Raw genomic sequence first — 13,166 nt, forward strand, 5'->3', positions numbered from 1 at the left:
CCACCGGCGATAAGTTGCGTCCTTCTTCTCCAATCATCTTGGCTACTGCCTGTGAGTCCGTCTCCAAGTGCAGTTTCTGAAAACCTCATTGGATCGCCAACTGCACCGCTCTCCGACACGCCAGTAACTCGGCCGTCTCAGCTTTTGGACAGTCTGGGAGAAAGTGGGAGGCCGCCCCTCGGAATGCACCGTTTTCGTCCCTGAAGATAACACCGAGCCCACCTCCCGTTCCTTCCTTGACCATGGCCCCATCCACATTAGCTTTCATCCAGCCACTCTCCGGTGGTTTCCATCGTTCTTTGATGACCTGCTTCACTGTCGGAGCTCGGGCCTCATGGCTCGTCCTCCACTCATCCATCAGTATCTTGACTCGCGCCGCCAACTGTGCCGGATCCTCAATCCTTCTTCCCTCCCGTGTGTCATTTCTAGCAAGCCACAACGCGTAAAGGCCCTGTATCATCATAGACTTTGAATCCTCATCTGCCCCTGTCAGCCACTGTAGCAACCAGTCCGTGAGTCGACTCTGGGAGCACACCCGGACAGGTGGGATCGCCAACCTTACCCCCAACACCGAGCCCAACTCTTTCCAAAACCTCACCGAGTGCCAGCAAGACCAGAACCGGTGATACAATGATTCCTCTCGGCCGCAAGCCGGGCAGAACACCCCGACTTTGATATGTCGCCGCAGAAGCTCTGCACCTACAGCTAATCCGTTCTTCACCAGCCTCCACACATGTATAATCTCTTTGCCAGGTGCATTGACACCCCACAAAGCCAACCACCCCTGGTGCTTTGCTACAGACGACGAAGAGCCCGGCTGTCCAGTTCTTGCTCGCCTCTTTTCCATGCATAGATGATAGGCCGAATGGACAGTGAACTGCCCATTTTTTGTAAAATTCCAGGCGGGAACATCCGCCATACGATGGCCTCCGATGGTGATCTGGCGTATATCTTGCACATCATCTAGGGAAAACATTACATCCAACTTGGCACGATCCCACGCATCACCGTCTTCATTCAGCAGATCGCAAACTCGCGTTATTCCATGTACATACACCTGGCCCAGTGGCCGAAGATGACCTTGCCTTGGTATCCAATTATCATGATGAATACGTATGTTTGTACCATCACCCACTCGCCATACCAGTCCATCCATCAAAAGATCTCTGCCATATAGAATGCTTCTGAAAGTGTACGAGCCTCCACTCGGGCAGGTAGCATTGAGAATGGACCCGTGCGGGTAGTATCTAGCCTTCAACACATTGGCACAAAGTGAAGCCGAGGAGTGCAGCAACCTCCATGCTTGTTTTGCTAAGAGAGCCTGATTGAAAGCTTCCATATCCCTAAAACCCATTCCTCCATCTTTCTTGCTCATGCACATCTTCTTCCATGCTATCCAATGAACCTTCTTTTCCCCGTTTGCTTCACCCCACCAAAAGTTCAAAGAGATAGAAGTCAGGTTCCCGCATAATTTCTTGGTGAGTTGGAAGCAACTCATGGTAAAAGTTGGGGTTGATTGGAGGCCAGATTTAACCAACACCTCCCGCGCTTTCTTGGACAAACCCTGTCCTTTCCATCCAGTAACCTTGCCCTTAGCACTTTCTTTCACATATTTGAACGTTCCTTCCTTTGAGCTGCCCACTACCGTAGGGAGCCCCAGATATTTTTCTCTCAACGCTTCTAATTGAATTCCAATAACCTCCTTTAGATGTTCTTTGTGAGTGTCAGAACTCCCTTTCCCGAAGAAAATTGAAGACTTCTGTAGATTCACTTTCTGACCCGAAGCCAACTCATAATCCCGCAAAATGCCCTTAAGCGTGTCAAAATTATTTCGAGAGCCTTCAAGGAACACAATGCTATCATCTGCGAACAGAAGATGGGTTACCGTGGGGCCAGTGCTCCCGAACGATACCCCCTTGAGATCACCTGCCTGTTGCGCCTGTTTTAAGAGCGCTGAAAAACCTTCCACACAAAAAAGAAACAAGTATGGTGACAAAGGGTCCCCCTGACGAAGACCCCTTGACGGCAAAAAAATGTGTGAAATCCCTCCATTAAGCTTCACAGAGAAGCGGGCTGATGTGACGCAACGCATGATCATTCTAACCCATGCATCAGCAAAACCAAACTTTATCACCATCCTCTCCAGAAAAGACCACTCGACCCGGTCGTACGCCTTCATCATATCTAGCTTTACAGCACATAACGGTCTCTTCCTTGTCCTCTTCCTTATCGCATGGACGCACTCGTACGCCACCAAAATATTATCAGTGATAAGCCTCCCTGGGACGAACGCACTTTGCTCCTCCGAGATCATTATTGGGAGGATCACCTTGAGCCGGTTAGCTAGGACTTTCGTAGCAAGTTTGTACAAGACATTACATAAGCTGATCGGTCTAAACTGTGCCATCAACTCCGGTGAGTTGACCTTGGGAATCATGACAATGACCGTATCATTAAAACACTCCGGTGTTGCTGCCCCATACAGAAAGTTTTTCACCTCTGTGCACACGTCGTTTTTTAGCAACGACCAGTGTCGTTGATAAAACATCGCCGGAAAACCATCCGGTCCAGGTGCTTTGGTTGGTCCCATTTGGAACAGCGCCCTCTCAATTTCTGTGTCTGATATCTCCGCCGTCAACTTTGTATTCATCTCCGTTGACACAAGAGTTTCAATATGTTGTAACAGTCTGTCTTCCTCCGCTGACCCCTCTGTAGTGAAGAGATGAGCATAGAACTTGGCTGCCAATTCCCTCATTTCATCATTTGATGTGCACCGCGTCTCGTCCTCCTTGAGTAAACATTTAACCGTGTTCTTCCTCCTTCTGTGTGTTGCACGATTTTGGAAATATTTTGTGTTTTGATCCCCCCATTGTAGCCAATCTATCCTGGACCGTTGTCTATAGTATATTTCCTCCTTTTCGTACAGATCATGCAGTTGCCCCTCAATATCTTTTACCTCCCCAAAAAAATCCGTGTGGAGCGACCTCTGTTTAGCATCCTGCAACTGTGTTTTCAGTTTTGAAATCTGCCTCCTTAGTGAACCAAACACCTCTCGACTCCAACGTTGCATGGCCTTGGACATTGCGCCTAGTTTTTTGCTCATGTCGGCCGCTCCTCCCAACACATGATTGGTCTCTTGCCATGCACTCAACACCATTTCCTCATACTGTTCATGGCGCGTCCACGCCTCCTCATACTGGAAACCTCTTTCCAGCCTCTTGCAGCTCGCATCCAGTGACACGACCGCCCGAACGATCAGTGCAGCATGATCCGATTCTTCCGTGATCACATGCTCTACTACCGTCTCCGGAAACATTTGTAGGAAATCATCATTGCAAGTGGCTCGGTCCAGTCTTACCTGTATATTTGCATTAGCATCTTGCTTGTTATCCCATGTAAAAGGGTATCCGGTGAAGCCTAAGTCAGCCAAGCCGCAGTCAGCCAGGCACTCCCTAAAACTCTCCATTTGGTTAAAATTTCGCAAGTTTCCTCCTCTCTGCTCTGTTTGAAAGAGTATTTCATTAACATCACCTGCACAGAGCCATGGCAGATTGTCTTGTCTCCTCAGATACCGCAAGGCTTCCCAAGTTTTGTTCCTTAACTCCGTTCGAGGTTCCCCATAGATTCCAGTGAATCTAAAGGATCGACCCTCATATGTTATCTTTGTATCAACATAATATTGGCACCATGGCTGCACCGTCACCTGAACATCATCCCTACACAATCAACTGCCACACCATTCCGAAAACCCAAACTCCATTGTACCTTCTCCATTGCTTTTGCCCTCTTCTTTGTTTCGCTCAGAAACACCACCCTGGGTTGTATGACCGTACCAGGTCTCGTAGTTCGCCAACTGTCGGGTCCAACCCCAGTCCCCGACAGTTCCAGGCCAAGAGAATCATTGGTCCCGGCAGCCCCGGCTAGCGGGGTCCGCCGATGAAGCTCCCGTCTCACCTATTCTTTCAAAAACTGACGAAACCTTCTGCCTCTTATCTCCATCATAACCATCCACACCATCCCTTCTTGTCCCTTCACCTTTCGCAATCCAAACCTGCCTTGGTGAACGTTTCCTCTCCTGGGGTACATACATCTGGTAGGTTTCCCGCTGTCGGGACACCCCCCCATCATACCTTGGCCGGCGAAAGAAATGTCCCGGCTTCCTGTACTGACCCCCCTTCGAAGCTTCACTGTGATCTTGCTGCTTACCTACATAGTCAGATTGCTTCCTAGGGGATATGACACCATCCCTCACTTTCTGGTGAAGCTCATTGCGCAAATCTCTTTTCCTCTTGTCTTCCAGATCATCCCTTAGGTCTCTCTCCTTTCCACCCCCGCGCCAGTGCGCAGTTTATTTGGGCTCTGCACCTCCTCCTGTTCATTCTTATTATGCCCCGTCCCACCAGTGTGGGAGTCAGCTGAGGGCGTATAGTTTCTGTATAAAGGCCTCCTCGTTGGTAGATCTCTAACAAACACTCCGCCTTTAGATCCATACTCACCTGCACTAGACATGGAGCCCTCCTTACTGCCCCCATTACCAGATCCGCCCCAACCTTGCTTCTTCTCATTCGGCCCCGATGAAGATCTTCCCGGGGATGCCCGTAGACATTCCCCCCATTGTGAGAGTGGATCAACAGGGGGATCACACCTCCCATCCACATGAACAAGTCGTCCACAGTCAAAGCAAAAGTGAGGTACTTTTTCATATGCAAAATCAAACCAGGTTTGTTCTTCCTCCTCCGGGATCTTCCCTTTGAGCTCTTCACCTTCCCTCTTCTTTTTCAGGTAAAAACCACGTACTAATGGTTCATGCAATTGAATCTTTGTCCTTACCCTAAGTTGAGTTCCCCTCGCCATACCATCTTCACCCACATCAACCCTTACAGTTTTCCCAATCCAGTTCCCAAGAGCTTCTCCAAACTCCTTTGATCTCTTGTCCAGAGGTAAATCATCCACTCTAACCCACACATCAATGGAGTCAAAGATCATCTCCGACGGCCTAGTTTGGCCATCGTAATCTTTAAGTGCAACCACGTTAAAATCAAACTGCCATGGACCATTATTCAGAGCGTGCCTCCAGTCCCCCTCGCTACCGAATTTTATCATGAAAATATTGCCGCCCAGATCCTTAAACTGCGCTTCCCTGTGGAGACCCCAAGCTCGCTGCATCGCCCTCTCAAAGGCGTGCCGATTCAGCGGCCGGGGGGAAAAGGACTTCCCTACGACTGCCCACTTTGGAACCTGCTTCCTTGATGATCCTGGCTCACCGAATACAAAACCCACCGCCTCCTTCTCAGTCAGCGCCAGGCCCCCCATCTTCGCCGACAGGTATGCAGCCGCCTCCGACGTCTTGCCATCTGGGGATACAGAAGATCCCCCCTTCGCCTTGTTGATCTGCTCCGCCACCTCCGGTTGGGCCGCCTTCGCCAGAGTTGCCGCCGTTGAGGAAGACCTCCCTCCCCTACTCGAAGTCAACGCCATGAGCCCCTCCTTCAAGTGGGAGCCAAAACACCGTAGCCACCGAAGACCGCAGCGCCGTCGCTACAGATCCGATGCCCGAGATCACCACCACCCTACGCTCGAAAACCTAAACCTAGACGCCGCCTCCCGATCGCCTTGCGATCGCCTCTCGGTCGCCCCTTAGGAAAGAACGTGGTGGACCCTCCTTGCGATCGCCTCTCGGTCGCCCCTTAGGAAAGAACGTGGTAACAATGAGCTTTTTGTTTTTGAGAATGATGCAACAATGAGCTGATTGCTACAGTACCGAGCGCTACAGAGTCGGGCCGGCCCAGTCGTTGCCTCCTCTGTGCGTCGGAGTCCCCGAGATAAATATCGACTCGTTCAGTGTGTGCCAGCGAGCCCATCCATAGATTCATCTCTCCTCCCTGCGTTAGGGTTCCACTCCCGTTCCTCCTCCGGCCGCCACCTCCGCATCGACCTCCTCGGTTGCCATGGTGATGGATGACCACCAACTCCGGCTGCTCCAGATCCCTCCGCCTATCCACCCCGACGATCCGGATTCTCCTCTCCCGGAGACCATCCTCATCGACTCGTTCGGCTACCTCAGCGACCGCACCAACGCCACCACCGCCAGTGGCCGCAGGAGCAGGACCAAGAAGAAGGGCAAGCGCATCCTGGTCACCTTCTGGCCGGCTGCCCCGCCGCGCGTCTCCTGCTTCACCGTCCACTGCCCAGATCTGAAGCCCGATGCATTCGCTGACATGCCCAAGATCTCCTATACGGAGGACGGCCTCGTCCTGCTCAGCATCAACCATCTGCCCCGAGCGCCAGCACATGTACACCGAGAACATCCGCTACTTCGTCTACCAGGCCGGCACCAAGAAGACGCCGCCGTCGGTCAAGCTCGTCCACTCTCCCCCCTACTTCAGGATCCACGACCAAGAGGTTGCCTTACTGCACTGCCACGACCAAGAGATGTTCTTCATCGCCGTGCTCCGCAGGGCCTTCATTGATCGGGAGTACACCGACGGGCACTTTAATCTCCACCTGTACAACTCCAAGACAAAGGCATGGAACATCAAGTTGATGCTTCTTGATTCGCCCAAGGATTTTGAGTTCCACTCTCCCAACAAGGGGATCACCATTGGAGGGGAGCTTGGTTCAGTGGGTTGGGTCGACCTTAGGCGGGGCATTATCATCTGTGACCTTCTCCTTAACAACCAGAGTCTTCGCTACATCCCACTACCTTCGCCGCTGTCGCCCGATCCACTCAGGGGTTATCCGTTGTATGTTCGGAACATCACTGTTCTCCAAGGTTACATCAAGTATTTTGAGATGCACAGTAACGTCAGACCGGGCTCAGACACTGGAAGCTCCCCGATATCTGAAGGTTGGATTGCTGCAACAAAAAAAATAAAAATTTCAAGCATTGGCTCTACTTCTGGTAGTAGCAACTGGGAGGAGGACTGCACTATCAGATGCTCAGATGATGTACCATTGGATAGCCCTGTGTATGCCCAAATGCTACCTAATCCGCAGGAGGGAGATGATGCCAAGCCAAGCCTGAAGAAAATTTGTGTAGGCTATCCTGCTCTTAGCTTGCATGACGGTGATGTTGTTTACCTTATGCACATGCCTGATCCCCGTGGGGATAAGGCCTGTGTGATTGCTCTTGATATGAGGAACAAGGCTGTAAAAGGCGTGGCTAATTTTGGCGGCTCTGGAAGACCCCTGGGTCATTGTTTCACCTACTTTCCGAGTGGGATCTCCAAGCATCTGGGCATTTTCTCATCAACCAGGTAATTTTGTTAAGGGCTTTCATATCCTTTCGTAGCAAAATGATTTACAAACTGAAGTATCAAAGGTAAACCAACTTGTACTGGCAGCAGAGAGTACTTTGGGTACTTCTACTGAGTGGATGTGGATTTGTTACATCAATGTTTTTATTATGTTGTGCAAGTCTATCACAAAAGAATGGGTTCCATCCATTACAATTCTGGTCATTATTTATTGTTTCATTTGATCATGTGCAGCTACCAGCTAGTATTCTTTAGATCTACCTGATTTGTTGTTTCAAAATAACTACTGTATTTGTTTGAGGACGGTGAACATTGTGCCTGCATTTATCTCGCTAGCATTTTCGTTTCTGCCCATAAATTCAGCACTTACTGCTCCCCTGTCACCACATTTAAATTCCGTGGTTTCTGTTTGATTAGATGTATAAAAAAGGCTTCATTCAACAGACAAAATAACAAAAGTAAAGACAGTGTCCAGCTTAACTTCACTGCATTGTTCCCTAACCAAAGTTTCTGCTTGCTTATGGTGTGTTGCACATGAATGATTTCATGAGTGCGCCATGTGCTGTATCTTGCACGCCATGTAGTGTAACTAACCCCTATTGAAAATAATTCCACAGCCATTGTTCAAACGGTGCAAATGTGCACCAAGGAAATAAAATAATCCTATAGTTGGCTTATTTGAGGGGAAAATATTGCACACCATTGGTAGGTTATCTCATACCCAGGATTCAGCTTTCATGCATTGCGTCTTTCGTGCCATACTATTTCCTGGGCCATTGTCAAAATGATAAGATGCACTATCTGCACGAATTAAGCAATGTTTTCTTTTGTTGTGTGCAGCTGTTTGGTAGATAATCTTGCTTTTGTATTAAATGTTTATTTCTTTTGTGGGAACCGAAAAGTTTCCATCGCACACAAAATAAGCAAAGTGTAAGCCTAACCCAGCTGTTTTTCACCGGACAAAATGGGCAATTCCTATGGTTGGCTTATTTGAGGGGAAATGTTGCAGTGGCTCCATGGCTCCTGTAAAAATGGCAATACATTTAAGTCCCTGTACCTCATATTAGTTGTAATTCTAGTTTTGTTCAAAGACAAACCTTTCTTTCTATCTGTAACTACCGATTTCTAGAAATGCGCATAGTTTAGTCTTTAGTGTAACTCCATTTTTCACCCCCTAGTTTAACAATTGGCCCATTTAGCAGAAATTCTTCCCACTTGCCCCATTTAGTAAAAGTTGTGCCAGCTTTCACCTCCTTTTAAACATTACCCATTCTGTAAGGTGGGCCGAGTCATCAGGTCTACGTGGCTTGCCATATCAGAAGCATATTTAATCTCCGACTACCTTCTCAGGTCCTCGTCCGCACCGTTGTGCGGCAACTGTTGCAGCCACAATGTTCCCACCATTTGCTAGCCAGACACAGCTAAATGCCAGAGCTAGCTAGCGCATAATAGTGCACTAGTAGTAGTACACTTGTATCATCTTCAGCAAACTACTCCCTATTCCCAAGAAATTGCACGTATAGGGAGAGTTGAGGCAAAAAACCTGCTTCAGCAGTCTCCCTAAACCCAAAAAATTATCTCCTCAAATAGTGGAGAGTTGCAACCCTCCCCATAAATTTTCAATGCTTGCCATGGCAGTGCGCCGCCTCCTTTGACCGCCGCGCCACTGGACCACTGCCGCCTGCTGGAACACCACCGCTGCCGCCGGACTTCTGTGCTGCCGTCGCTGGACATCCGCGCCGCCGCCACCTGCCACCGCAGCCTCGACGAAAAGATGCAAATGAGAGAGAGGAAAAAAAATGACCCACTGGCAGGCGTGGCCCATTTGTTAGGGAGAGTTGTATTGGGACAAAATCGGCAATCACTATGGTTGGCTTATTTGAGGGGAAATATTGCAGTGGATCCGTGGCCCATGTAAAAATTGCAGTACATTTAGGGTCTCCCTCTTCTTCATATTAGCTGTTATTCTAGTTTTGTCCAAAGTCAAACCTTTCTTTCTATCTTTAATAACTACCGGTTTCTAGAAATGCGTATAGTTTAGTGTGAACTCCATTTTTCAACCCCTAGTTTAACAATTGGCCCATTGAGCAGAAATTATTCGCACTTATCCCATTTAGTAAAAGTTGTGTCAGCTTTCACCCCCTTTTAAACTTGACCCATTCTGTAAGGTTGCACAGAGTTATCAGCTCTACGTGGCTTGCAATATCAGAAACATATTTTGCCCTGGCATATTTAATATCCAACTACCTTCTCAGGTCCTCATCTGCACCTTTGTGTGGCAACTGTTGCTGCCACAATGTTCTCACCTTCTGCTAGCCAGACAGAATTAAACACGAGAGCTAGCCAGAGCATAATAGGGCACTAGTAGTAGTAGTCCACTTAAGTAGAGTATTTTGGTTGTATTTTTCGTAATTATTGTTTTTGTTCTAGTACTAGTATGTAGCATAAAATTTCTGTGCGCCATGCATGTACAGGACAAGCGTGCATGCGCTAGCTTCTCTCTTCAGGTTTCAGCCAAGCGATCGATGAAGCAAGGACAGTAGCTACAACAAAGATCGTAGTAGAAGCAGCTAGGATTGTTGAAGTCGCGCATGGCCATGTAGACCTGATGAACAAGTCCTACCAAATAGAACTGAATAAACTGGCAAATGTTTCACTAAATGGGAAATGTTAACTGGTGAATGCGTTCAGTACTGTCCCTATATTTGTACCATTCGTCAGATATTAGAGTTAGACTAAATAGGGTAAACAGGAGGAATTCCTATTAAATGGGGTAATTGCTGTCACAAATGTTAAGACTATGGATAAAAAGTGAAATCCACTCTATAGTTCAAGATTATAAGATTTATATTTTTAGATTCACCATGACAATTATGCTCAGTCATTATACTGTACAAATTTCTAGGAATTGATGGCTAAAGATAGAAATGTTTGACTTGGGACAAATCTAGAATTTGAAACACAGGGAGTTACATGGAATGGAAGAGAACTTGCAAGTTCCGGAAACTGGGTGTTGTATGACAAGAATACTCAATACAGTCAGAAAGAGATGGCGTGAACAAAATTGCTAATGTTAGTAAGAGCAGAGCGGTTGTTGGAATTTTAATTTAATTGGATAATAGTTTGTTTATGTGTCTTTATAGTCAATGTTTAGATGATTTAACCTCTGCAAGTAGATATTTCATATCATCTAATAGATTTTTTTTACTGTCGTTTATACAGGCAAATATCGAATGCTGCTGAATAGGGATGTTAAGTAAGAAGCTTGTACAGCGGGCTGCTATGATCGGTGCGCAGGCTGGAAAGAAGTTTGAGTTCAAATTGTTCGAAGGCATAGTCAAAGCCCCGGTACAAAAAAAGCTTAAGAAGTCTTTCCTACCTCATCCGTGATGCGTATGATGTGTTGCATTGCCAATGGACTTGTATTACTAAAAATCTTCTGCATTGTATCGACTATATTTGTTGGCCGTGTGTGTCCACTATGTTCTATGCTAGCCATGTGAGGTCTATATATATATAGACTTGCTAAACTAAGCCTAAACCCAATCTTTTTTATCATTAATTTCCTAGTGGTAACTGGATGTAGTTGATAACTAATTTTAGTGAAGCCTTTACGTCCGGCGGTGCGTGCGCTGGTTTATCTGGCTCCATGGTCGCGGGCTGTTCGTCCAGTAGTGAAACATTAACCCTTAAATCACTTTCCTACGTCTGGACCTTCGAAGCTATCCAACATAGGCATGGGCCGCCATTCAATATGAGCATGTATTGGTCTGCTTGACGGTTTAGACCCTCAAATCACGCGATCTTCGTTCAGTAGTGAAACATTACTGCTCGTATCTTGCTCTCCTAGTCAGGGCATCTCCAAAGTCGACCCTCAAATTACTTTCATACGTCTGGACCTTTGAAGCCATCCAACATAGGCATGAGCGGCCATCCAACATGAGCATGTATTGATCCGCTTGACGGTTTAAACCCTCAAATCACTTGCATACGTCCGGACCTTCGAAGCCATCCAACATAGGCATAGGCCGCCATCCAACATGAGCCTGTATTAGTTCGTTTGACGGTCTAGACGTGTGTTTTTTTTTCTGCAGACAAAGTGATGAACTTTTCAAAAAGAAATCGATGATTTTTTTTCAAATTTGCTGAACTTTTTTTCAAATTCGGTGAACTTTTTTCAAAATCAACGAACCTTTCCAGAATCGATTTTTTTCAAATTCAATGAACTTTTTCCAAAATCGATGAACCTATTTTCAAATTCGGTGAACTTTTTACCAAATTTGATGATTTTTTTTCAAATTCAATGAAGTTTTTTCAAATTGATGATTTTTTTTCCAAATTCTATGATTTATTGAACTCGCTGAACTTTTTCAAAACATTTATTTTTTCAAATTTGATGAACTTTTCATAATCTGTGAACATTTTGAATTCATAACTTTTTTTTTATTTTTGCGAACTAAAATCATGGTTTTTCTTGGTTCAAATGGTGAACCGTTGACCTTTTCTTTTTAGCGAAGTGAACCGTTGACCAGACAACCATAAAACGAGCGTACAACGAGCGGGCGACCACCCAACTCGTGTAACTGGGTCGGCCCATACCAAGCCACTGCGTGCGCCAGCTCCTGGATGAGACGCCTACAACACCCTGTTTGATCGGTAATCCGCGCGTTGAGTAAACCTACTTCCTTTTTATTCGACAACAATCGTGGGGGTACATCAAGCCACATATGTCTACCAAGATCTAGTAAGGAAAGCTTTGCTAAACTACCAGCTTCAAAGTTTCTACGTCTACTCTAAAAAATAAAGTGCAAGAAGGATTTATGAAAAATAACACTTTGTTTTTTGGGTTATATTGGGCTGATGGGCCATATTATCCCTGTTCTTTCTTGTCGACCCTTCTTTTTTCACAAAGGTCCCTAGGAGCTCCTAGTCAGCGCCAAAGGCGCCAACTAGGAGTTTCGGCACCCACGGCAGGCACACTCTTGGGCCCGGCCCAAGCAAGTGTGCTCGCGTGGTCACGTCCCTTCGGTGTTGCTTGCTTTTGCTGCTGACTGGTCACGGTTGATCTATCAACAATTGCCTGGTTGGCTTTAGAAAAAAAATCCGTGATTAAAAACTGCACAGGAAATTTTTAAAAAGTTCATAAAATTTGAAAAGTTCACCGAATTAAAAAAATCATTCAATTCGAAAAAAGTTCATCGATTTAAAAAAAGCATCTGAATTTAAAAATTCATCAAATTTGAAAAAAAATTCATCGAATTTTAAAAACATTCATAGTTTTTTTAAAACATGATTTGTTTAAAAAATAAATAAAAAGGAAACTGGAATAAAACCACCCCCAAAATGACCAGCGAATCGGTAAAAAGCTGGTTTGGGAAGCTTGTGTAAGCTTCCCAATACCGGTGGATTCTCGCGATTGAAGAGAGAAATAAAATAAAGGAAAAAAAACCTTAGAAAGCACTAGTCCTTCGATGACCTAGGGTTACCCTCGTTTTCTTCGAAGAAGCTCGTCGCGAGTTTGAAGTCTGGTGCTGCATTATTTTTTTGAACGTTTAAAATAGAAGAAAAAATGGAAATGGGCGGAGCCCAACTAGCGCGCCCGTAGGCGCCCTTTGCAGAAACAATAAGAACAGGGGCGGGGGCTTTGTGGTCAGCCACACCCTTGTCTGACTGCCCTGTCCCACCAAAAAAACCACCGCCTCTCCCGTGCTTTTTATCGAACGCGAGCGCCGCATTCATACTGACCTAGAGCATGCAGCGGGCGACATTGATGCCCCCAATTTGATCGTATGGGAGGGCGAAGCTGACGAACGTGACCTCTCGGGCGTCGCCGCTTCAATGCAGACACCACACACCGAGAAACCAACTCCGGCCAGCGTCCCCGCTCCAGCGGGTCAAGGACGAGTCGGC

The 13,166-nt window shown here is 46.7% G+C and overlaps 1 protein-coding gene across 2 annotated transcripts; it reads left to right on the plus strand.

The window, feature by feature from the left end:
• The first annotated feature begins 5,827 nt into the window (after positions 1-5,827).
• LOC119287009 lies at positions 5,828-10,786 on the plus strand. Of its 2 annotated transcripts, none has more exons than XM_037566484.1 (2): positions 5,828-7,256; positions 10,479-10,786. In XM_037566484.1, the coding sequence occupies exons 1-2, from the start codon at positions 6,205-6,207 to the stop codon at positions 10,501-10,503; spliced, it is 1,077 nt and encodes a 358-aa protein (XP_037422381.1). In that variant the 5' UTR covers positions 5,828-6,204; the 3' UTR covers positions 10,504-10,786. The 2 variants fall into 2 exon arrangements, with proteins under 2 accessions (XP_037422381.1, XP_037422380.1); XM_037566483.1 differs by lacking the exon at positions 10,479-10,786 and adding an exon at positions 9,731-10,027.
• The last annotated feature ends 2,380 nt before the right edge of the window (positions 10,787-13,166 follow it).

This window comes from Triticum dicoccoides, chromosome 4A (genome assembly GCF_002162155.2).
Source record: "Triticum dicoccoides isolate Atlit2015 ecotype Zavitan chromosome 4A, WEW_v2.0, whole genome shotgun sequence".
NCBI lineage: Eukaryota > Viridiplantae > Streptophyta > Magnoliopsida > Poales > Poaceae > Triticum > Triticum dicoccoides.

Excerpts from the sequence above, each read along its gene's own strand:
- LOC119287009 (XM_037566483.1), top strand. The coding sequence starts at position 6,205 with ATGCATTCGCTGACATGCCCAAGATCTCCTATACGGAGGACGGCCTCG. Across the intron at positions 7,257-9,730 it reads GGCATTTTCTCATCAACCAG|GACAAGCGTGCATGCGCTAG; the intron begins GTAATTTTGTTA and ends ATGCATGTACAG.